The sequence below is a fragment of the Lichenostomus cassidix genome, chromosome 21 (genome assembly GCF_008360975.1).
Source record: "Lichenostomus cassidix isolate B80296 chromosome 21, HeHo_3.0, whole genome shotgun sequence".
Classification (NCBI taxonomy): Eukaryota; Metazoa; Chordata; class Aves; order Passeriformes; family Meliphagidae; genus Lichenostomus; species Lichenostomus cassidix.
Genome location: NC_139501.1, coordinates 6066788 through 6088682, shown reverse-complemented (window position 1 = coordinate 6088682; position 21895 = coordinate 6066788). Strand labels below are relative to the sequence as shown.

Sequence of the window (21895 nt, the reverse complement as noted above, 5' to 3'; positions counted from 1 at the left end):
CCAGACCCTATAACAGTGGGATGGGATCGGACTCCTGGAGCAGCCAGACCCTATAACAGTGGGATGGGGCCCAGACCATCCCCCTCACCCCATGCTGTCACCCACAAACCCACAATTCCCAAACCAACCCCCTGACCTTCAAACTTCCACACCATTCCCAAGCCGAGAGCAGAGACAGAAGGACAGAGGAGGGGAAGTTCTGCCCCTCAGTGTCCGCAAAGTTTTATTGGCCAAACCCCTTCTTTTGGTGCATTTTCTGACGCAGGAAATGCATCCTCATCCTCCAGTGCAGGAAATGCCCCTTGGCCCTGCAGGTAGGGGTCAGGGCACCGGGTGCCACCACCTGGAGGGGACAGGCAGTGCCAGAGCCACCTCAGGGCACCAGGTGCCACCACCTGGAGGGGACAGGCAAGCGCCAGAGCCACCTCAGGGCACCGGGTGTCACCACCTGGAGGGGACAGGCAGTGCCACAGTGCCAGGGGCAGCTCAGGGCCGCAGGTGCCACCACTTGAAGGGGAAGGGCTGGCGGCGCACGTTGGTGCCGCAGTGCACATCTCCTGCCAGCACGTGGTAGGAGAAGAAGTCGTCGATGAAGGTGCAGGAGAGGCCCAGCGGCTCCAGCAGCTCCCTGACGCGACGCTCCAGGCAGCACTGCCCGCCCAGCACGGGGCCAAAGGGCTTGGGGATGCCCAGGTGCCGACCCAGCACCAGCATGTTCACCTGGGGAACAAATCCTAGCCAAATCCTATCCCAAATCTCACCTAAATCCAGCCTAGCACCAGCATGTTCACCTGCAGAACAGCAGTGGGGCAATCCCAGAACAAATCCTACCCAAATCCCGCCCAAATCCCAGTTCCGTGCCAACCCAGCATCAGCAGGTTCACCTGGGGAGAGGGGAGGGGAAAATCCCAGAACAAATCCTACCCAAATCCCATCCCAGAACCAGCATGTTCACCTGGGGAGCAGGGGTGGGGCAGTCCCGACCCAAATCCAGCCCAAATTGCACCCAAATCCCACCAAATTCCCAGCCAAATCCCAGCCTTGTGCCAGCCCAACACCAGCAGGTTCACGTGCAGCACAGGGGGATGAGGGATGGGAAAATCCCTGCCCAAATCCCACCCCAAAGGGCTTGGGGATGAGCCCAGCACCAGCATATTCACCTGGGGAGCAGGGGTGGGGCAATCCCAGAACAAATCCCACCTAAATCCAACTCAAATCCCACTCAAATCCCAGCCCAGCACCTGCACGTTCACCAGGGGAGATGTGGTGGGGCAATCCCGGAACAAATCCAGCCCAAATCCCACCAAATTCCCATCCCAATCCCACCCGAATCCCCCCACAATCCCACCCCCCTGCTTGCCCAGCAGCAGCAGGTTCACAGGAGCAGGGGGATCAGGGATTGGCTCCCAGGATCACTGGGGTCTCACCATGTCCGGGAACAGCGCATCGGCGCGCGAGTCGTGCAGCACGAAGAGCTGCGGGATGTCGATGATGTCCTGTTCGCTCAGCCCCAGCTCCTGCTTCAGCAGCTCGCGGTTCCAGTCGATGCAGCGCTGCGGAGAGGAATGGGAACGGCCATCCCATTATCCCATCCCATCCCATTATCCCATCCCATCCCATCCCATCCCATTATCCCAAGCCGTCCCATCCCTATAAACATCCCCATCCCATCCCATTATTCCATCCCAATCCCATCCCATCCCATCCCATTATCCCATTATCCCATCCCATTATCCCATCCCATTATGCCATCCCAATCCCATCCCATTCCATTATCCCATTATCCCATTATGCCATTATCCCATCCCAGCGCCACCTGCACATGGCGGTTGTCGCTCCGCAGGGATTCATCTGCCAGGATCTCATCGATGCTTTTCTTCTCCCGATCCTTCAGCCCTGCGGATGGGAGAGGTGAGGGGCAGCGGGAATGGGAGAGTGGGATGGGATAGAGGGATGGGAGAGTGGGAATGGGAGAGTGGGAATGGGAGAGTGGGAATGGGATAAGGGGATGGGATAGAGGGATGGGAGAGTGGGAATGGGATAAGGGGATGGGAGAGTGGGAATGGGAGAGCAGGAATGAGATAGAGGGATGGGACAGCGGGAATGGGAGAGTGGGAATGGAAGAACAGGAATGGGATAGTGGGAATGGGATAGAGGGATGGGATAGTAGGAATGGGAGAGTGGGAATGGGATAAGGGGATGGGAGAATGGGACAGTGGAAATGGGAGAGTGGGATGAGATAGTGGGAATGGGATAATGGGAATAACAGGAATGGGACAGCGGGGAAGGGATAGAGGGAAGGGATAGTGGGCATGGGATAGTGGGAATGGGAAAACAGGAATGGGTCAGTGGGATGGAACAGTGGGATGAGACAGCAGGAATGGACAGCAGGGATGGACACTGGGATGGACACTGGGATGGACACTGGGATGGCATCCCCCAGCGATGTCCCCAGCCACTCCTCACCCAGGAACTGTGTGGCTTCCCCATAGCCCTGGCGCTGCTTCTCCCGGAACAGCTTGTAGCAGGCGTTGGGGCTGGCCAGGAGCAGCCGGAACCCCTGCGGGGGAGAGAGAGAGAGAGAGAGACACCCCAAACTGGGACCCCAAACTGTGATCCCAAACTGTGATCCCAAAGCATGACCCCAAACCGTGACCCCAAAGCATGACCCCAAACTGGGACCCCAAACCATGACCCCAAACTGGGACCCCAAAGCATGACCCCAAACCGTGACCCCAAAGCATGACCCCAAACTGTGATCCCAAACTGTGACCCCAAACTGTGACCCCAAACTGTGACCCCAAACCGTGACCCCAAACTGTGACCCCAAAGCATGACCCTGAAGTGTGACCCCAAAGCATGACCCCAAACAGTGACCCCAAAGTGTGACCCCAAACTGTGATCCCAAACTGTGACCCCAAACTGTGTTCCCAAACTGTGACCCCAAACTGTGACCCCAAACTGTGACCCCAAAGCATGACCCCAGACTGTGATCCCAAACCGTGACCCCAAACAATGATCCCAAAGCGTGACCCCAAACTGTGATCCCAAATCCCACTGTGTGTTTGGGATGGATGAAACATCCCAGGTTCCCATTTGGAGGCACTGCAGCTATCCTAAATCCAGCTATTTGGGATGGATGAAACATCCCAGTGCAGGAGGCACCATGGAGATCCCAAACCCAGCTGTTTGTTTGGGATTAAACATCCCAAACTCCCCAGGGTCCTGCTGGGAGGCACCAGGGTGACCCCAAATCAAATCCCCAGGCCATGGGATGTCACCCCAAAAGGAGCTTCATCCCCCAAATCCCCCATGGAGGGCAAACAGCTGGAAAAGGGGATTTGGGGCTGGAAAAGGGGATTTGGGACTGGAAAAGTGGATTTTGGGCTGGAATGGGGGATTTTGGGCTGGAAAAGTGGATTTGGGGCTGGGAAAGAGGATTTGGGGACTGGAATGGGGGATTTTGGGCTGGAAAAGGGGATTTTGGGGCAGGAAAAGGGAGATCTTGGCCTGGAAAAAGAGACTTTTGGAGCAGAAAAAGGGATCTTTGGGCTAGAAAAGGGGATTTGGGACTGGAAAAGCAGATTTTGGGCTGGAAAGGGGGATTTGGAGCTGGAAAAAGAGAATTTTGGAGCGGAAAAAGAGATCTTTGGGCTGGAAAATGGGGATTTTGGGGCAGGAAAAGGGGATTTGTGGCTGGAAAAAGAGATTTTTGGGCTGGACAAGGGGATTTGGGGCCGGAAAAGCGGATTTTGGGGTCGGTACCTTCCTGTCGAAGGCGGGGACGAAGGTGAGGAATTCATCCACGTGGCCCACGGTGAGCCACTCCGAGTAAACCTCCAGCGGCGCCTGGACCTGCTGTGCGTACAGGAAATCCCGAACAGCCTTGGACATCCTGCGGCCCGACGCCCTGCCGACACGGAATCCCCAAATCACCCCGGGACACCGCGGGGATCCTCACTGCTGCCCCTGGAACCGCTGCCCTGCCCAAAACTCCCCTGCTGGACATCGTGAGAATTCTCGTTTTTATCCCTGGGAACACGGGGGAGGTGGGAATCGCTGCTTTCCCGAAATTAACCCCACGGGAATAATAATTTCTGTTCCTGGAAACAGGGAAGGTGGGAATCTCTGCCCTTCCTAAAATTCATCCCCTGGATGTCATGGGAATCCCTTCCCAAAATTCCCAAAATTTGCCCTTTCCCAAAATTCACCCCTGGAAGCACAGGGAAGGTGGGATTTGCTGTCCTTCCCAAAATTCCTCCCTTGGGCACCGTGGGAATCCTCATTGTTATCCCTGGAAACAGGGAAGGTGGGAATCTCTGTCCTTCCTAAAATTCATCCCCTGGATGTCATGGGAATCTTCATTTTTATCCCTGGAAGCACAGAGGGTGGGAGGAGCTGGGAATGGCTGTCCTTCCCAAAATTCCTCCCTCGGACACCACGGGAATCCTCATTTCTATCCCTGGAAATGCAGGGGAGGTGGGAATTGCTGCCCTTCCCAAAATTCCCTTCCTGGATGTCACGAGAACATTGATTTTTATCCCTGGAATCACAGGGGGGTGGGTGTGTTTTTTGGGGTTTTTTTTTGGGTGGGGTGGGGGGTGGGTTTTTTTTGGTTTGGTTTTTTTTGGGGGGGGTGGGTTGTTGTTTTTTTGGTTTGGTTTTTTTTTTGGTGGGTTGGGTTGTTTTTTTTTGTGGTTGGTTTTTTTTTGGGGGGGGGTGGGATCAGTGCCCTCCCCACATTCCCCCCTGGGCACCAGGGAATCCTCATTTCTATCCCTGGAAATGCAGGGGAGGTGGGAATCACTGCTCTTCCCAAAATTCACCCTCTGGACACCAGGAACATCCTCATTTTTATCCCTGGAAGCACAGAGGGTGGGAGGAGCTGAGCATCACTCCCCTTCCCAAAATTCACTCCCTGGACACCGTGAGAGACTCATTTTTATCCCTGGAAATCACTGCTCTTCCCAAAATTCACCCCTGGAAGCTCAGCAGGAGGTGAGGATTGCTGCCCTTCCCAAAATTCCCCTCCTGGATATCCTGAGAACACTCATTTTTATCCCTGGAAGCTCAGGGCAGGTGGGAATCACTGCTCTTCCCAAAATTCATCCCTGGATATCATGAGAATTCTCATTTTTATCCCTGGAAACACAGAGAAGTTGGGAATTGTTCCCTTTCCCAAATTTCTCTGCTGGATCTCATGAGAATCTTCAATTTCATCCCTGGAAGCACAGGGCAGAGGTGAGGATCACTGCCCTCCCCACATTCCCCCTTGGGCACCAGGGAATCCTCATTTCTATCCCATTTTTCTGGGAAGAGTTTATTAGAGGCTGTATTAGAGACCTCTGAGTATTTAAATGTATATAATAATATAAATGACATCCTGCTCTGTTTGAATACAGATCTGCCAGCCCAATGCCTCATGATGTGTTATTATATCTGTTAGGCATTAATTCATCCCTGGATTATACAGAAAGTGCCTTAATGGGCACAAGGTATATAAATATATGTTACCAAACCCCTACATTATATAGATATATCGATAGATCTCCCTGCACTATGTAAATAAATGTATTTATAGAAGGTATAATATAAATATATTGTTTTTATAATTATAAAATATGGAAGTCCCTACATTATATAGATATATCGATAAATCTCCCTCCACTATGTAAATAAATATATTTATAGAAGGTATAATGTAAATGTATTTATAATTATAATATATAGAAGTCCTTACATTATATAGATATATCAATAGATCTTCCTACACTATGCAAATAAATATATTTATAGAATATATAATATAAATATATGTATCATTATAAAATATAGAAATCCCTACATTATATAAATATATTAGTATATCTCCCTACACTATATAAATTTATATAATATAAATATATTTATAATTATAAAATATAGAAATCTGTACATTATAGAAATATATCAATAGATCTCCATATATTATATAAATAAATACATTTATGGAAGATAATATAAATATATTTATTTAAAATTATAAAATATAGGAATTTATATAAATATATTAATATATAAATTATAAATATATATATATAATATAAATAGAAATAGAAATGTATTTCTAAAATATAATGCTACATTATATAAAGATATCAATAGATCTCCTACATTATATAAAACATATTATATAAATATAAATATATTTATATTTATAAAGTACAGAAATCTCTGCATTATATAAATATAGCTATAAATACATATCTATTTTAGATCAATCTATCAATATATCCCAATATTATCTATAAAGTGCATTAATGTGCACTAATTATATAAATATATATTACCAAACCCCTACATTATATAAAGATCTCAATAGATCTCCCTACATTATATAAATAAATATAACAGATTTATGAAATATATAATATAAAGATATTCTATTTAAAATTTTAAAAATATAGAAATCCCTGAATTATATAGATACATTAATATATCTCCATATATATGAATATATAAATATACCATATAAGTCCATATATATATATATAAATATATAAATATATTTAAATTTATATATATATATATATATATATATATATATATATATATATATAATCCCTGGGATTTCCCAATCCCTCCTCTCACAGCACTTTCAGTGTGGGGGCGAATTTTTCCTAGACAGGCTGGGAAAGCATTAATTAACTCCTGCTAATGAGGGCTAATTAGGGCGCTGGGAACACGCCGTTCGGCTGCCTCTGGAAGCAGAGCATTCCCGGCCGGAATCCCGCCGGTTATTTGGGATCAGAGCCCGGCAGGAGCAGCTCCGGGGCTTGTTTTTCCCAAAAAAGCTCTCCTTTGTCAGGGATTTTGTAGGGAGCTTTGTTCCCACGGGGCTGCCAAGCACTGCCTGCCCAGAGCACAACAATTCCCGATTATTCGGGATTTCACTCTTTCCTGGAACACCAGTTGTTTGGGATTTTACCCTTTCCTGCATTCCCAGTTGTTTGGGATTTTACCCTTTCCTGTATCCCCAGTTGTTTGGGATTTCACCCTTTGCTGGATTCCCACTTATTGGGGATTTCACTCTTTTCTGGATCCCCAGTTATTCAAGATTTTTCCCTTTTCCCAGTTATTCAAGATTTCCCAGTTATTCAAGTTATTCCCCAGTTATTCAAGATTTGGGATTTTACCCTTTGCTGCAGTCCCAGCTATTCGGGATTTTACTCTTTCCTGGATCCACAGTTATTCAAGATTTTGCCCTTTTCCAGATTCCCCAGTTATTTGGGATTTTACCCTTTCCTGGATTCCCACTTATTGGGGATTTCACTCTTTCCTGGATCTCCAGCTATTTGGGATTTTACCCTTTCCCAGATTTCCAGTTATTCAGGATTTTACCCTTTCCTGGATTTCCAGTTATTTAGGATTTTACCCTTTCCTGATTCCCTAGTCATTTGGGATTTTACCCTTTCCCAGATTTCCCAATTATTCAGGATTTCACCCTTTCCTGGATCCCCAGTAATTCGGGATTTTACCCTTTCCTCATTCCCCAGTCATTTTGGATTTTACTTTTTCCCAGATTCCCTAGTTATTCGGGATTTTACCCTCTCCTGCATTTCCAATTATTTGGGATTTTACCCTTTCCCGGACTCCCAGCTATTATCGATTTTACCCTTTCCTGGATTCCCCAATTATTCAGGATTTCCCCCTTGCCCACATTCCCCAGTCATTTGGGATTTTACCCTTTCCTGGATCCCTGATTATTCGGGATTTTACCCTTTCCTGCATCCCCAGTAATTTGGGATTTCACCCTTTCCTGCATTCCCAGTTATTGGGGATTTTATTCTTTCCCTCATTCCCCAGGTATTTAGGATTTTACCCTTTCCTGATTCCCTAGTCATTTGGGATTTTACCCTTTCCCAGATTTTCCAGTTATGCGGGATTTTTCCCTTTCCTACCTTCCCAGCTATTAGGGATTTTTCCCTTTCCTGATTCTCCAGTTATTTGGGATTTTATCCTTTCTCAGATTCCCCAATTATTTGGGATTTCACCCTTTCCTGGATCCCCACTTATTCGGGATTTTAGCCTTTCCTGCATTCCCCAGTTATTCAGGATTTTACCCTTTACCACATTCCCCTGTTATTTGGGATTTTACCCTTTCCTGATTCCCAAGTTATTCAGGATTTTCTTGGTGTTTTGGGGTTTTTTTTGGTTTTTGGGTTTTTTTTGTTTGTTTTGGTTTTTTTTTTGTTTTTGGGTTTTTTTTGTTGTTTTGGATTTTCCCCTTTCCCAGATTCCCTTTCTTCTCTCTCCAAGGAGCAAACCCCAACCTGGACATTTGGGATTGGAGCCAAACAGGGATGAAAACTGTAGGATTTTGCACAGATTTGTAGGAACAACCCCACAACTCGCTTGTAAACCCCAGGATCCAACAGGAATCGACCCCAAACTCCCCCACGGGATGCCCCCATTCCCGAGGGAGGATCTGGGGGATTTGGGGTGTTTTCCCGCACTCCCGCGGCAGGAAGGAGCGGCTCACCAGGGCAGCGGGCTGCCGATGAGGATCCTGCCCAGCGGGTACTCCTTGCCGCGCACCGTCACCGGCGGGCTCACCTCCAGGTTCCCGAAGGAGTCCAGGCTGCTCACGCTCTGCCCGGGAGGCTCCCGAGTCACGTACCCGAAATCGGGGCCCTGCCGTTGGGGGGAACAGGGATTTTTGGGGGAAAAAGGGGATTTTGAAAGGGAAAAAGAAATTTTGAGAAAAGGGATTTTGGGAAAAAAAAAGGAAGGTTTTGGGAGGAAGGGAGATTTTGAAAAGTTTGGGGAATTTGGGGGAAAAAGGGGATTTTGGGGGAGAAAGAGGAAAAGGAAGGAATTTTGGGGAGGAAGGGGATTTTTGAGGAAAAAGGAGGATTTTGGGAGGGGAAGGGAGATTTTGGGGGAAAGAGGGATTTTGGGGAATTTGGGGAAAAAGAGGGGAATTGTAGGGAGAAGGGGCATTGAGGGAAAAAAGCAGGATTTGAGGGGAAAAAGGGGATTGTTGGGGAAAAGTGGGATTTTGGGAAAAGGGGGGATAAAAGGCAATTTTGGGGGGATAAAAGGGGATTTTTGGGAGGAAAAAGGGGAAAAGGGGATAAAAAACAATTTGGGGATAAAGGGGATTTTGGGGAAAATTTGGGGATTTTGGGGAAAATTTGGGGATTTTGGGAGAAAATGGAGAATTTTGGGGAAAATTGGGGATTTTGGGGGAAATTTGGAGGGATTTGGGGAAAATTTGGGGGAAATATTGGGAGATTTAGGGGAAATTTGGGGGAAAAGTGGGAATTTTGGGGGAAAAGGGGGATTTTTGGGAGAAAAAGGGGGATTTTTGGGGGGAAAAGGGGGGTTTTGGGGGGAAAAAAGGGGGGTTTTGGGGGGAAAAGGGGGATTTTGGGGGGAAAAAAGGGGGGTTTTTTTGAGGGAAAAAGGGGATTTTGGGGAAAAAAGGGGGAATTTTGACACGAGGACACACCAGGATCTTCTTGAAGGCAAAATCTTTCAGGCCGCGGTTGCGGGGAGAGTCAAAGACCACGGGGAAGGTTTTGTGTGGAGCTTCAACATAACCAAACTCCAGCTCGTCCTGGGGGAGAAGGGGAGGAAGAGGAAGAAGAGGAGGAGGAGGAGGAAGGCTCTGGAGTGGGAATCTCCACCAGGTGTGGGGAGGGAAATGGGGTGAGCCTGGCAAAGCTCAGCCCTAAACCCCCTTTAGGGAGCTCCTGCCCGGCTCTCCTGGGCTGTGGATCCCAGATGGATCCCAAATGGATCCCGATGGCTGACCTGGATCCAGCAGTCCCTCCCTGTGCCCCAGTCCTGGGAGTGACCCCAAGAGCCCTGATGGATCCCAGCTGGATCCTGGCTGGATCCTGGGTGGATCCTGGACAGATCCCAGTCAGAGCCCAGGTGGATCACTGGTGGATCCCAGATGGATCCTGAATTGATCCCGGATGGATCCTAGATGAATCCTGGACTGATGCTGGATTGATCCCAGGTGGATCTTGGATGGATCCCAGCTGGCTGACCTGGATCCAGCAGTCCCTCCCTGTGTCCCATTCCCAGGGATGACCCCAAGAGCCCCAATGGATCCGGGGTGGATCCCAGATGGATCCCAGTCAGATCCCGGATGAATCCCAGATGGATCCTGGATGGATTGTGGCTGGCTGACCTGGATCCAGTGGTCCCTCCCAGTGTCCCAGTCCCAGGGGTGACCCCCAGAGCCCCGATGGATCCCAGCTGGATCCCGGCTGGATCCCAATGGCTGACCTGGATCCAGCGGTCACTGCGGCTGTCCTGCTCGGAGCACACGGTCAGTTTGCAGTTGGCTTTGCGCAGCAATGCCCGCAGCCCTTCCAGGAAGGCCTCGTTGGAGTCTGAGCCCTGCTTGATGCTGGGGGGATGGCAAGGGAGCGGGGCTGAGAGAGAGGGGATCCTGGGAACCCCACAGTCTGACCCCATCGCCTGAGCCCACACCTGACCCCACAGCCCCAGTCCCACAGTCTGGCCCCACAGCCTGACCCCACAGCCCCAATCCCAGAGTCTGACCGCACACTTGACCCCACAGCCTGACCCCACAGTCTGACCCCACAGCTTAGTCCTGGTTCCCAAACAACCTGTGTGACATTCCAGAATGGGATTAGACCTGGAGAGGCTCCTCCAGCCTTTTCTTTGGGATTTAAACACCTTGGGAACATTTGTCCATGGGATTGGACCTGGAAAAGCTCCTCCAGCCATTTTTTTGGGATGGCAATGATTCCCACAGCGCCAGCTGCCTCCCTTCCCAAACATTCCCAGCAGGCAACGCCTAAAGCCCAGCTTTAGGAATTCCTAAATTCCACAGCCAGGAAGGGTCGGGAATTCCCCCTGGAGAGTCCCCAAGGCCGGACATTCCCACCCCGGGGACAAAGCCACCCCTCCCACCTGCAGACGAACACCTCGAGCGGCTGCTGCGTGTTGGGCGTCATGATCCAGGGCGCCACGCGGAACACCACCGTGTCCGTGAAGATCGGCGTGCCGGGGGAATTCTGCGGGAATGCAGAATTCTGGATTGGAAATGCCACCTCGGAGGGGTTCAGGGTGGGGATGGCCAGGGCTGACCCCTCACCTTGTGGGGCACCTGCAGCAGGCTGGCGCTGAAGGACACGAGGCCGGAGAAGCCGCGGTCGGGGAACGCCAGGCCCTCCACGTAGAAGGTGCTGTCCCCATGGCCGGCGCGCTCCAGGACAAAGGAGAGCTTGTCGGGGCCCAGCACGGCCTGGTACTGCGGGCTGTAATCTGGACCTGGAAAATCCGGGAATTCCAACCCCAGCATGGAGTTAGGGATGGGAGAGACCCAGAATTTCTATCCTGGCATGGAGTCAGGGCATGGAGAGACCAGGAATTCCCAACACGTCGCAGATGCCCACCCTGCCCACCAGGCTGGACATGCTGGTGAGGATGAGGAGGAGGAGGAGGAGGAGGAGGAGGGAGAGCTGGTGCCAGAGCTGGCAGGGGAGCAGGTGTGCTGCATCATCCTCCTCATCCTCATCCCTGGGGAACACACTGGATCTTCCTGGGACAAGGAGAGCTCCATCCCTCAGCTCCAGCCTTTCCCAGGACACAGAATGCTCCATCCCTCATCTCCAGCCCTCAGCTCCAGCCCTTTCCTAGGACAAGGAGAGCTCCATCCTTCAGTTCCAGCCCTTTCCAGAACACAGAATCCTCCATCCCTCGGCTCCAGCTGGGATCTAATGACAGCCCTGGCTCCCCTGACCGGATTTTCGGCGCGGAGCTGCCGGGGATCGCGCTGTTCAAAGGCGCAGGGCGCTGCCCAACGGGAAGAGCTGCTTGGATGGCTGCCCGAGCCTCAACAGCGCCGGGAGCCACCTGGGGGTTCCCTCTTCCAGGGAATGCCAAAATTCCAGCAACCTCCTCAGGAAAAGCCTCTTTGGAGCCACATTTTTCCATACAGCCCCAGCAGGAGAGCTTTGAGGGTCAATGAGTGTATAGGGCAAACTGAGGTGCCCCAATGAGGTCAAACTGTGGGGTTTGCTCCCCTCGGGTTCATGATGGGATGGGATAATGGGATAGTGGGATGGGATAATGGGATGGGATGGGATAATGGGATGGGATGGGATGGGATGGGATGGGGTGGGATGGGATAATGGGATGGGATGGGATAATGGGATGGGATGGGATAATGGGATGGGATGGGATAATGGGGTGGGATGGGATGGGATGGGATGGGATGGGATGGGATGGGATGGGAGGGGATGGGATGGGATGGGATGGGATGGGATGGGATGGGATGGGATGGGATATCCAGGAGGGGAGGAGGCAGAAGGACTCACGGACGGCGTGGAACACTCGCACTTTGTCTGCGTCCCCCTCAGGCACGTGCAGCACCACCTGGTACTCGGTGAAGATGGCGCTGGGGCCCTGCGTGCGCAGCAGCATCACCGACATGTCCTGCAGGTCTGCGGGGACACGGGGGACACGGGTGGAGGGGATGGACTGGGAATGTCCCTGGAAGCCCCTCGGGGTCCCAGCCTACCTGCCAGGGTCCGGATGTCCACCTGGCCACTGTCTGGGCCCCCCGCCCCAGGGCTGTCCCGGTCACAGTTCACCAACAGCACGGCCCCTTGGCCATCTGGGCCCCACGTCCACTTGGCCTGGAGGAGAAGCACCAGGAGAGGACGGGAGCAGGATTCCCCCATCCCATAGATCCCATCGCATTCCATCCCCTGGATTCCATCCCATCCCATTCCATGGTAACTTACTGCCATGCCCATCCCATCCCATCCCATCCCATCCCACCCTCATATCCTATCCCATCCCACTTCATCCTTCCCCACCCCATCCTATTCTATTCTATCCAAATCCCATCCCATCCCATCCCATCCCATCCCATTATCCCATCCCATCCCATCCATGCTCCAAGCAGAACCCAAACACGCAGCAAGGAGTCACCAGCACCACTCCCAATCCACCCAATTTCCCAACAGCAGCTCCCAGCAGGACTCTCTGGGGAGATCAGATCTCCCAAGGAGGCTGGAATTGCCCTGCAGCCTCGCCTGGACACCTCTGGAAGCTCAGCCCATCCCGATAGCCAGGCTGATTGGGCTGTGGTTAATTAGTCTGAATTAAGGGCCCAGGCATGGGTGGCCACAGGGGGAATTCTGCTCTCGGCTTAACTGGTTTAGAGGCACAGAATTGGTGTTTGGAGTGTGAATAGGAAAGGGAAAAAGAAAGGAAAGGGGAGGAGAAGGGGAGGAAAGGGTGGAAAATGGGGAAAATGGGGAGAAAGAAGAGGAAAGGGGGGCAAAGGGGGAGGAAAAAGGGAAGAAAAAGAGAAGAAAAAGGGAAGGAAAAGGGAATGAAAATGGAAGAAAAAGAAAACAAAAAGTGAAAAAAAAGGGAATGAAAAGGGAAAGAAAAGGGAATGAAAAGGGAAAGAAAAAGGGAAGTAAAAGGGAAGAAAATTTGAAGAAAAAATGGAAGAAAAAGGAAAGAAAAAGGAAAGAAAAAGCCGAGTGTTTTCTCCTCAGGGATCCTCAGGGCTGGACTGAAGCTGCAGGAGATTCTGGCGTGGAACAGGAAAATGAAGCCTTTCACTCCTCAATTAGAAGGGTGAGGATTTGCAGGGCTGTTCACCCTGGCACAGACACCACCCCAGGCCCTCTCCCTGCGGAGATTTTCCAGGAAGAGGCTGTGAACGGATCCCAAATGGATCCACCCCACTCTGCCCCTCCGGACAGCCGCCTCACCTTGTCCTTGCCTCTGCTCTTCACGCGGCCGCTGCGGCTCACGTCCGCGTCCAGGGAAACTTCTGGAAGGGAAGGAAGCCACGGGAAGGGGGATGAACTCCTGGGGACATTTTGGGATCATCCTCAGTCACCCCAGACCAGCCCCACCTTCCCACCCCAAAGCTGCTCCAGACCCCAAAATTCCAATGAGAGAAAATCCAACCCAACGGCTTTTCCGTGGTTTTCCCGCTTTGATCTCCAGCTGTCTTCTTTTATTTCAGTTCCCCCAATGGGGACATCCCCACTTCCTGGCAGATTTTACGTTTTCATGGCGTTTTTTATGTTTTCATGGAATTTTTTGCATTTTCATGGCATTTTCTATGTTTTCATGGTGTTTTTTACGTTTTCACCAATTTCCCTTCGGCTGCTGTGATTTCCCCAAAGCCAAAACATGGTGGAGACACAAAAACGCGTTTTCACCATGGTTGAGCAAACACCCGAATAATTCCTAGGAAATCTGAGGAATTGGAATTGAAATTGAAATTTAAAATTCCTAGGAAATTTGAGAAGGACTTTCCCTCACAGAGCTCCTCTTGACCCAAATTTCTGCATCTGCTGCAGAGATTCACGAGCAACCTCATCCAAACCCCACCTCGATCCTAACAAAAAATCCTCCGAGTGGAGGAGGAATAATATGGAAAACAGAAGGACTGAAATAATTAGGAAATAATATGGAAAATAGAGGTCCTTCTCCTCAGTGCAGAGAAGAGGACATGGAAAAGCTGGAAGGGAAACTCTAAATCCAACCAAGAGAGGAATATTTTGGAAAGTAAAATCCCCGTAGCCAGTGGGGACGTGGGAAACCTTCAACCTCTCCAGGGGCAATTTTGGGAGGTGTGGGCCCCACTTAAGGCCACAGCCCTGGCTGTCATGTGAGTGCTTCAGAAAATCCCAAATTTAGGATAATTAATCCATCCAAGTCGAGGCTCCTGCATCCAGACTGGTTGTCTAGACTGCCTTTGTAGTCAGCAGGGGAGAGCAGCCCTTTGGAGGCAATGATTCATCTCATCCTGAAACAGGTCAGGCACCACTTTGGGGCCGAATCCTCTCCCCTCACTGAGCAGAGGGTGAGGAGATCTCCTTGGATCCTCTTCTCCCAAAGGAATGACCTTGGCAGGCAGAGGAGGACGTTCCCAGCGTGCCCTGGGTGGGGACAACCCTTCCTCGTCTCCTCCGCGCCATATAAGGCAGCGCGATCGCCTTTTAATTATTTGTTTTAATTATTTCCCTCTTCACCCGTCAGCAGCGGTGAACACCCAAACCCGTATTGCCTGTGGCCCCCGAGGAATTCCAACCCCTGGGATTGTGGCAGACAAGGATCTCATGGTGGAGAATCCCAACCCCTGGGATTGTGGCAGACAAGGATCTCGTGGTGGAGAATCCAAACCCCTGGGATCCTGGTGATGAATCCCAACCCCTCAAATCCCGGCAGACAAGGATCTTGTGGTGGAGAATCCCAACCCCTGGGATCCAGGTGATGAATCCCAACCCCTCAGATCGTGGCAGACAAGGATCTCGTGGTAGACAATCCCAACCCCTCAGATCCCAGCAGACAAGGATCTCGTGGTGGAGAATCCCAACCCCTGGGATCCTGGTGATGAATCCCAACCCCTCAGATCGTGGCAGACAAGGATCTCGTGGTAGACAATCCCAACCCCTCAAATCCCAGCAGACAAGGATCTGGTGGTGGAGAATCCCAGCCCCTGGGATTGTGGCAGACAAGGATCTCATGGTGGAGAATTCCAACCCCTGGAATCCCGGCAGACAAGGATCTCGTGGTAGACAATCCCAACCCCTCAAATCCCAGCAGACAAGGATCTCATGGTGGAGAATCCCAACCCCTGGAATCCCAGCAGACAAGGATCTCGTGGTGGAGAATCCCAACCCCTGGAATCCCAGCAGACAAGGATCTCGTGGTGGAGCACCTACCGACGCAGGTGAGGTACAGCCAGGCCACCGCCAGCTCCTCGCCGCTGCGGCCGTAGTAGGAGATCTTCACCTGCAAGGACAGCCCCAGCTGTGACCCACATCCCACCAGGGTCTCCACCCGCCCCAAATCCCAGGATGAGCTGGCTGAGAAGAGCCCCACAAGGGTCACCTGATGCCTTAGGATTTTGGCTTCTGTATTTTTGTGTGTTTGTAATTCTAGTGTATGACCCTGGACTCCGTATAAAGTGCTAAACTGCTGCTCCCAGCATTTTAGACAAAACAATTCCTCTAAATCCAAGGACACTTTGCTGCCTCAAAGGCCCAAATTATGTAAACGACAGCAAATTGGAGGCAGCAAATTTGGTGTAATGACATCATCACCTGAATTAGTGATTGGAGGATTAGGGCTAGATATGCTAGTGGACAGAACTTATAAAGTATGAAAATCTCATTACTCGCTGTCCATTTTGGGTGTAGCCTCTTGAGCAGTGTTTTTCCCCCTAAATACACCTTGAAGGCCTTTAATAAATTAATCTGTTTTATATTCTCCTCACTTTGTCTGGCTTCCATTTTAGGTAAGCTTGTTCAGGCATCACACCCAGTCCAACTCCCCCTGCCCCAGCTCCCGGAAGGTTCATCAGAGTTTTTTCCACGAATCTCCATCCATCCCTCCCCGCTGTGGCAGCCTCAGCACAAAATCAGGCACAGAAAAAGCCAAGTTGGGGTATTTTTTGCTGTCCAGCACTGACTTTTGCAACCACTGTGATGTCACCATCAGCACCCAAGTGGGACCTTCTCCTTCTCGGTTTCATTTCTCCTCAGAGCCAATTACCCAACTCTGCTCGAGTCCTTTCCATGGAAAACCACCCTGCTGTCCGCACTGCTCAGAAATCCTTGAGTTTTCCTCAGAACTGTCACTGATTTGTCCCAGTTTGGGCACACAGAGAGCAACTGACCTGGTTGTCATCGACGGTCCTGCTGGTGACATCAACGATCACCACCACCTCGATGTCGGGGTCCAGGGGCCACCGGGAGTCCAGGGTGGGCTTGGTGGCCGGGCTGTGGATCATGTGCACTGTCACCGCTGGCGTGGCGTGGACATCGAAGGACACGGCATCCCTGGGGGTGGACCTGGAACAGAGTGGCCTTGGGTCAGTGACCAGGGGAGTCCAGTCCTGGGATTAAACTCTACCAGGGGAGCTCAATCCTGGGATTAAACCCGGCCATGGGAGCCCAATCTGGAACCTGGAATTGAATTAAAACCCAGCCAGGAGAGCCAAATCCCAGAATTAAAACCTGGCCAGGGGAGTCCAATCCTGGGATTAAACCTGGCCAGGAGAACTCAATCCTGGGATTAAAACCCAGCCAGGGGAGTCTAATCCTTGGATTAAAACCCAGCCAGGGGAGCCCAATCCAGGAACCTGGAATTGAATTAAAACCTGGCCAGAGGAGTCCAGTCCCAGAACCTGCAATTGAATTAAAATCCAGCTACAGGACCCAAATCCCAGAATTAAAACCCAGCCAGGGGAGCTCAATCCTGGGATTAAAACCCAGCCAGGACAGCCCAATCCCAGAACCTGGAATTGAAATAAAAACCAACCAAGGAAGTCTAAACCCAGAAGCTGGGACTGAATCAAAACCTGGCCACGCAAATCCCAGAACCTGGAATTAAACCAGGCCAGAACTGGGTGGGAATGACCCAGAGACCATCCGTGGGTGACGAAATGAGTCCCTGGAGTTCCACACGTGGTCACCTCGTGGTGGCATTGAGCAAGAGCAGCTCCCACTCAGCTCCGGCACGTCCGGCCGTGGTCAGTCCCACATCCAACCCTCCTCCGCAAGAAAATTCCCAGAATTTCGGCATCCCGTGACAAAACCCCAAACAGGGAAGAGCCGGGATGGTTTTCATGGGTCTGTGGGACAGTCCTGTGACCCGAGGGATGCCTGAACAGAGTGTACTCGAGAGGCTACACCCGAAATGGACAGCAATTCACGAGTTCTTCATATTTTATAAGTTCTGTTTTATAAATTTCATGTTTTATGAGTTCTGTTTTATGAGTTCTGTTTTATAAGTTCTGTTCTTATTTTATATGAACTTATTTTATAAGTTCTGTCCATTTGCATATCGAGCCCTGATCCTCCAATCACACCTGCAGGTGATGATGTCATTACTCTAAGTTTGATCCCCCAATTAGCTGTTAGTTACATATTTTGGAGCTCTGAGGCAGCAAAGTGTCCTTGGATTTAGAGGAATTACTAGCTTTAGAGGAATTTTTTTTGTCTAAAATGCTGGGAACAGAGGTTTTTAGCACTTCATATGGAGTCCAAAGCCACACACTAGAACTACAGACACACAAAAATTACAGAAGCTAAAATCCTAGGCATCAGAGAGATGCTGGGGCTGGAGCAGAGCCTGATCCGAGCGCGGAGCTCCCGTGACATCCCCGGGAGCCTTTGAAGTGCTGCCACCTCTCATTCCAGCCCGGCCGCTCCGTGCCGAGTGCTCCGACCTGCTCCCGGCTCCGTCCCGAGGGGAGCGCGGCGGGAAATGGGAGCGCATGGAGAAGGAACATCAAAACCCCTGCGCGGTGTTGCTCTTGGCGCGGCGCCCGCAGCGGCTGGGAGATGAAAGCATCGCCTGGGTTGGGCATCCCCAGCCGGGATGGTCTGCAGAGATGTGAATCTGCCCGGCGCTGATGGGATCTGGGGGTTTGGGGATGGTCGGGTGGGTTTGCGGGGCTCCTGCCTCGACCTCAAAAATGAGATCCCTGTAAGGCATTGTCCCTAAAAATTAGATCCCTGTGAGATATCATCCCTAAAAATGAGATCTCTGTGGGGTATCATCCCCAAAAGTGAGATCTCTATGGGGTATCATCCCTAAAAATGAGATCCCTGTGGGACATCGTCCCCAAAAATGAGTTCTCTGTGGGACATCGTCCCCAAAAATGAGATCCCTGTGGGATATCGTCCCCAAAAATGAGCTCCTTGTGGGAAATCATTGTGGGAAAACAGAACTTTGGCTGAGCTCCCTGTGGGACAATATCCCCTAAACCCCTAGCCCAGAACCCGCCAAGCTCCAGGTTCTGCCCCAACCAGCCCCAAACTCAGTTCATCCATCTCCAGGTTCCCCCAGCTGCTGCTCGCCGCCAATCAAACATCCCATTGTTCAGCTGGAAGAGCCTCCACCATCTGCTTTTTGGGACCGGGGCTGAAATTTGTCACCGAGAAGCCAAATGAGCCCATTTGGGATCTCTGGCCCCAAATAGCACTGAGAGAGATTTGAGGCCAAAAGCAGCACCAAAAAAATAGATTTTCCATATCCTCATGGGAATGAGGGGAAATATGGCATTTTTAGGGCTGCTGGAGGGGGCTGATGGCACATCCTGGCGCAGATCCAACACCCCATCCCAATAATTGCCCTGCTGCGATGTCACCCAGCTGGTCCTGCGCTCTCTGTCATTATAAATGGGATTTATTAAATAATTGCGCCGCAGCAGCAGCAGGGCGAGCGTGGCTCCTATCTGCCCCACGAAGCCAGCCCTGGGTTTAATTCCACAAAAATCCCTTTTCCTGACACTGCATGGGTGAACTCTTGGGATTTTTTGTGTCTGAGCCACGGGTTTGGTTCTTTTCCCGTTTTAGCTCCGAGTTGCTCGGCTTGAATCGCTCTTGCCCAATGTTCTCAGGGACAGAAATAAACGTGGGGTCAGCCGGGTGTGCTCAGCTCTGCCTCCAACCATCAGCTCCCTCTGGGGCATCGATGGCCTAAAAATGAGATCCCTGTGGGAAATTGTCCTAAAACTGAGCTCCTTGTGGGGCATCATCCCCAAAAATGAGCTTTCTGAGGGATATAATCCCCAAAAATGAGCTCCTTGTGGGGCATCATCCCTAAAAATGAGGTCCTTGTGGAATATCATCCCCAAAAATCAGATCCCTGAGGGGCATCATCCCCAAAAATCAGATCCCTGAGGGACATCATCCCCAGAAATGAGATCCCTGTGGGACATTGTCCCCAAAAGTGAGATTCCTGTGGGACATCACCCTAAAAGTGAGATCCTTGTGGGACATCATCCCCAAAAATGAGATCCTTGTGGGACATCATCCTAAAAATGAGTTCCCTAAAAATGAGCCTCCTGAGGGACACCATACCCAAAACCCAACTCCCTGTGGGATGTCATCCCCAAAAATGAGCTCCCTGTGGGACATCATCCTCTAAGGATCACCCAGCAGGACATGTCTCTCCAAACCCTGGGATGAGCTCCCTGTGGGACATCATCCCCTATAACAGAACTCTGGATGATCTCCCCATGGGACACCATCCAGGACATGTCCCTCCAAACCCTGGGATGAGCTCCTGCTGATCTCCACATCCCTCACCACCCGTTCCTCCTCCCAACCCGGATCCAACCCATCCCAAACCCCGCCAGCCCCGCAGCCAACACCGGGATCTCTGCCCATCCTCACCGGCGCGTGTCGAGGAAGACCTCGGTGCCCTTCACGCAGACACCATGGCTGGCGTGGCTGGTGGACATCTGCACGACGTTGCGCGGGGCCATGGCGCGTGGGGCACGGGATGGGACAGGAGCTCGGCTGGCTGTGCCGGGAAACCAGCAGGACTGGATTAAAAGGCTGGGGAATGTAACTCCTCCTTCCTTTCCTTCCTTTCCTTCCTCCCTTCCAGGATGACAGGGCTCGGCCAGGAGACCCTGGTCTCCACCTCCACCCGCTGGAGATGGAGGTGATAGGGCAGCCTCGGGGAGGGGACAGCGGGTGACAGCCAGATGCTCCTCAGCGAGGCTTTGGGGCTGTTCCCCTCTTTCTTTCCCTTCCCGGCTCTGTCTGAAACCCCAAATTCATGCATTAAACATTCCCCCTCCCCCGGCAGCGCGGCGCGGTTGTTTGGGGTTATTACAGCGCCGTCATTAAAATGAAACATTTTCTTTAAAACACCCCAAATTTTCCAGCTGGCCTCGCTCCCCGCGGGTGACTCACGGCCTCGGCTGCAGCGGCAGGGCCATGCCTGAGCGAGGCTGAACAAAGGGAAATGTTTGCTCAGGTCGGTCCTTCCCATCCCAACCATCCCGAGGAGGAACGGGGCAGGGAGAACAGGTTATGGGGCAGGCGGGGAGGGGAAAACAACCGACAGCAGCAGAGGCTTTCCGAGGGAGTTAAAACTTGTCTGTTCTCTCCGCTCGGACCTCGAGTTGTGGGGGAACAGAGGGGTTTGGGGCTGAGATCCCACGGGAAAATCCCCTTTGCCAGAAGGTGATGGTTCTGGAGATATCCATCTGTCTCGGGGCAATCCTGGAGGATTTGCTGCCCGCGAGGAGGGAGAGCAGGGCAGGTCCAGCTGGCTGGAGCTGGGGGTGGACTGAGGAGCTCCAGAGTGTCCTTGTGGTCCCTGTCCTGCTGGGATGGACAGAGCAGGGATGGACAGAGGATGGACACTGGGGATGGACAGAGCCCTAAAGTGTCCCTTTGGTCCTTGTCCTGCTGGGATGGACAGAGGATGGACAATGGGGATGGACACTGGGGATGGACAGAGCCCTAAAGTGTCCCTTTGGTCCCTGTCCTGCTGGGATGGACAGAGAAGCTCCAGAGTGTCCCTTTGGCTCATCCTGCTGAGAATAGTATGGGTTAATGGGATGGGATGGGTTAATGGGATGGGATGGGATGGGATGGGATGGGATGGGATGGGATGGGATGGGATGGGATGGGATCTCTGGGATCTCTGGGATCTCTGGGATCTCTGGGATCTATGGGATCTGTGCAGGTCAGGGAATGGGAAGGACAACCCCCTTCGGGATCAGCAGGAAAGGCCCAGGTGAGCTCCCCACAGCTGCACCGAGCTGCCTGTGCTCAGCCCAAGCAGAGTATTCCCGGAATTTCCCCAGGAAAGGGTGTCCCCCAGTCTGACTGCAGCAGCCACCCCAACTCCATGTCCCAAATCCCAGAACAGCTCCCGTAACCCTGGGATCCCAGAGGAGCAGTCAGGACGCTCCGGTGGGGAATGCTGGGGGCACTTCCAGGCTCTCCCAGACCTCACTCCACTGGACATCATGGATAAATCCCGATTTCCCACAGCCCAGCACCACCCCTGCTCCTGGTGGGAATAGTGTTGGCTCTCCCGGGGATTACGAGCTGGATGGATCCCAAAATCCGGGAGC

At 51.5% G+C, this 21895-nt stretch overlaps 1 protein-coding gene and 1 long non-coding RNA gene across 2 annotated transcripts; one reads left to right on the top strand and one right to left on the bottom strand.

Moving 5' to 3' along the window:
* Positions 1 to 197: 197 nt before the first annotated feature.
* LOC146428395 (protein-arginine deiminase type-1-like) lies at positions 198 to 20633 on the bottom strand. Its single transcript, XM_085079762.1, has 17 exons — positions 20193 to 20633; positions 16685 to 16859; positions 15729 to 15798; positions 13761 to 13822; positions 12548 to 12665; positions 12345 to 12470; positions 11120 to 11295; positions 10936 to 11039; positions 10282 to 10405; positions 9494 to 9601; positions 8522 to 8673; positions 3766 to 3910; positions 2467 to 2560; positions 1817 to 1896; positions 1428 to 1553; positions 449 to 720; positions 198 to 343 (listed from the first exon to the last, which is right to left on the bottom strand). Exons 1-16 carry the CDS (start codon positions 20282 to 20284, stop codon positions 487 to 489), a joined length of 1986 nt encoding a protein of 661 aa, XP_084935888.1. The 5' UTR covers positions 20285 to 20633; the 3' UTR covers positions 198 to 343; positions 449 to 486.
* On the top strand, positions 11562 to 15737 carry LOC146428396 (uncharacterized). The gene is made up of 4 exons (XR_014856094.1): positions 11562 to 12027; positions 12387 to 12468; positions 13542 to 13623; positions 14361 to 15737. It is a non-coding gene; the product is annotated as an uncharacterized LOC146428396 (long non-coding RNA).
* Positions 20634 to 21895: the final 1262 nt, after the last annotated feature.

Bases quoted from the DNA above. Each gene is read 5' to 3' on its own strand.
- LOC146428395 (XM_085079762.1), bottom strand. From the start codon at position 20,284: ATGGCCCCGCGCAACGTCGTGCAGATGTCCACCAGCCACGCCAGCCAT. The intron at 1,897-2,466 runs GTGAGGAGTGGC...TCCCATCCGCAG, and splicing joins GGAAGCCACACAGTTCCTGG to GGCTGAAGGATCGGGAGAAG. The intron at 1,554-1,816 runs GTGGCGCTGGGA...TCCTCTCCGCAG, and splicing joins GCGACAACCGCCATGTGCAG to CGCTGCATCGACTGGAACCG.